The 3,120-nt window shown below is 35.8% G+C and overlaps 1 protein-coding gene across 1 annotated transcript; it reads left to right on the top strand.

Annotated features, from left to right (window-relative positions):
- Positions 1-420: 420 nt before the first annotated feature.
- LOC134235356 (uncharacterized) lies at positions 421-1,428 on the top strand. Its single transcript, XM_062717488.1, has one exon. The coding sequence runs from the start codon at positions 421-423 to the stop codon at positions 1,426-1,428; it is 1,008 nt and encodes a 335-aa protein (XP_062573472.1).
- Positions 1,429-3,120: the final 1,692 nt, after the last annotated feature.

The following is a 3,120-nucleotide window of genomic DNA, read 5'->3' as shown; positions in this document are numbered from 1 at the left end:
TCCACTCCACACCAAACTTACCTGAGGAAAACCGAACGGTAACACAGACATCTGAAAACTTGAAGCTTGGCAACTTGCTGATTAAAATAAGTTAATTTCTGTGTTGTGTCAGAGGTCAGAGGTCATCATGGAGTCGTGAAGTGGTCAGTGTAAGGGCTCCGGAAATTTTTGTTTATAACAACGATGTATTTGTATGTTCGAGTCAAAAAATTGTCAGGTAACGTCTTCGTGTATATGTATTGACTGACATTTAACAGCATGTGCATTACTTTCCTATTTTGATTACTTTGAGACTGTTTTATTGTTTCACATGTGGGGACAACTCTAGATGAACTGTACTCAGGTTACTCAAGTTACGTTCTGGGCTATGTATGTGTATGTGTATAAATAGCCATGTCTATCTCAGATACGGTCCAAATAATGGCTGAATCCAATTCAATTATCTACGGGAATACTTCCAACCCCAGTAACAGTGACAATGAGGTATCATTACAGTCAATACACACATTGCTTATTCAAATGAACTCTAGACTCAGTGAAATCGAGAGCAAGATGTCCCAATTAAATGTTATCCAAAGTGATGTGGCCAAAATCAAGACAAAAGTAACTGATCTAGACTCTGAAATAAAGATCATTCGAAGTGAATTCAAAGATCTTGAGTCAAATGTAAGTTCTTTGGGGCAAGTATTTGACTCTGTGAAGGACACAGCGGAAGCGGCTAAGAAACAAGCTGATAGTAATAAAAATGAGATTAAGAGAGTGGGTTGTGAACAAATAGCGGCACAAAGACAGACTGAACGAGACCTGCAATTAATAAATAAAGAAAATGCGGAAATTAGAGACTCCATTGTCGACTTAAAAGCAAGATCGATGAGAGACAATCTAGTGTTTTCAGGTATTCCTGAACAGAAGGGAGAGGACACAGAGGGGGTTCTACAACTTTTCCTCCGGAAGAAATTCAAGCTTGACTACGAGCTTTCATTTGAACGGGTCCACAGGATGGGAAAGTTCACCGAATTTAGTGATAGACCCAGAAATATTGTCGCAAAATTCACATACTTCAAGGACCGGGAATACATTAGAACCAAAGCGCCACACAGACTCCATGGGTGTAACATTTGGGTTAACGAACAGTTCCCGGCAGAAATTGAGGAGAGGAGGAAAAAACTCTACCCCGTAATGAGACAGGCGAGACTAGACAAATGTAAAACCAAGCTAGTTCGGGATGTGCTATATATCAACGGGAAGGTGTATACACCCCCACCCCCACTGATAACGGAGATGTCGGATGAAGCAGCATCCTCCAGTTCCTCCGGGAAGTTTTCACACGGAAATCGGTGGAGCCAAAATCACCAAACACCCAGGGGCGAGCGACCATCCCAGAAGAGACCGCGCACTGGATCTACTCCGAACCGTAACGACGCCTAGGGGGGCGCGGGAGAGCAGACATCCACAAAACATGATGACTCTGTATTGACACCTGATCGAACAAAAAACACTTTGAATTTTCTATCTCTAAATGTCTGTGGTATTAAAAACCGTCTCAATTATAACGAATTTAAAGAATTTATTACCCAATACGACATACTGGCTTTTACTGAAACAAAGACAGATAATTCTGACGAAATTAATATTACAGGATACACAACTTTTATGAAAAACAGAAATAAACTTTCAAAAATAAGATCGGGTGGACTGATATTAGCTGTGCGTGATGAAATCATGAAGTATGTTAAGATTGTAAATACTGATTGTAAATATGTGTTCTGGTTTAAGTTAAATAAGTCACTTTTTCAAACATGTGAAGATTTGATATGTGGAGTTGTGTATATACCGCCGGAATCTAGTAAATATTCTTGTACAGATTGTTATATAGAAATAGAACAAGAACTCATCAATGTTTCAAAAGACCAAAAATACGTATGTTTAATGGGAGATTTTAATGCTAGAGTAGGGAATTTAAAGGATTATTTTACCGCAGATAATTTTTTGACACATGTTAATCATTCAGAGGGTGCATTTGAAGCTTCTATGTTATCAAGGGCTTTTATTTTTGAAAAATATGATATTCCTTTAGATAGATGTGTTGAAGATACTATTGTCAATAATTTTGGCCATAAGTTTATAGATTTTTGTAAAAACAATGATTTGTACATCGTAAATAGTAGATTTGGTACCGACAAAAACAAAGGTTGTGTAACTTGTAAAAACAGTAGTACTGTGGACTATGTTATTGCCAGTGTACAAATTTTTGAACTTTTACAACATTTTGAAGTACACGAGTTCTCTAATCTTTTCTCAGATGTACATAATCCATTGTCTTTTTCTTTGTCCACCTGTTCAATGTCTAAAAATAGCTCCACGTGTAAAAATCAACCAGGTGTAAAATTATGGCGCCCCGATAGAAAAGCCGAGTTTTGTAATAATATCGATATTTCAGCTGTGAAATCAATTGAGCGTGACCTTATCGAAATGAATAATAATGATGTTTCAAGTACTGACATTAATAAGGTAGCAAAAGATATTTGTAATATTTTTACTAAGTCAGCCAAACAATCTTTTGGAATCTATTCAACGGGTCAATATTCAAAGGATAAAGAACGAAACAAACCTTGGTTTAATAGAGAATGCAAAACAGCTAGAAGAAAATTTCACTTGGCTAAAAGAATGCATAACTTATATAAATCAGAAGAAAACAAACAAAATCTTATAGAAACGAGTAGAAGTTATAAAAAAGTTATGGATAATAGTATTAGAAAATATAAAGCTGACCTTACTCGTAAACTCATGCAATTACGTACTACAAATACTAAAGCTTACTGGAAAATATTAAATTCTACCAATAAAGAGTCAAAGAGTGCAGTAAATATTGAAGAGGTATTTAAATATTTGAAAAGTATTAATGAATGTAACAATGTAGCTGATGAGAATGCTTTTGATCTGTCTGATAGAGAACCAGAATCGGGTGAATCTTCTAATGATATACTTAATGGTGAAATTAGTGAAAGTGAAATTATAGAAGCAGTAAATAAATTAAAAAATGGAAAAGCATCTGGTATTGATAGCATTGTAAATGAGCATATTTCATCAACATTGTATACCTTTTTACCTGTGTACAAG

Source organism: Saccostrea cucullata, unplaced genomic scaffold (genome assembly GCF_032062105.1).
Source record: "Saccostrea cucullata isolate Sc308-1 unplaced genomic scaffold, CSIRO_AGI_Scuc_v1 ctg3708, whole genome shotgun sequence".
NCBI lineage: Eukaryota > Metazoa > Mollusca > Bivalvia > Ostreida > Ostreidae > Saccostrea > Saccostrea cuccullata.
This window is presented reverse-complemented; position numbering and strand designations above follow the sequence as displayed.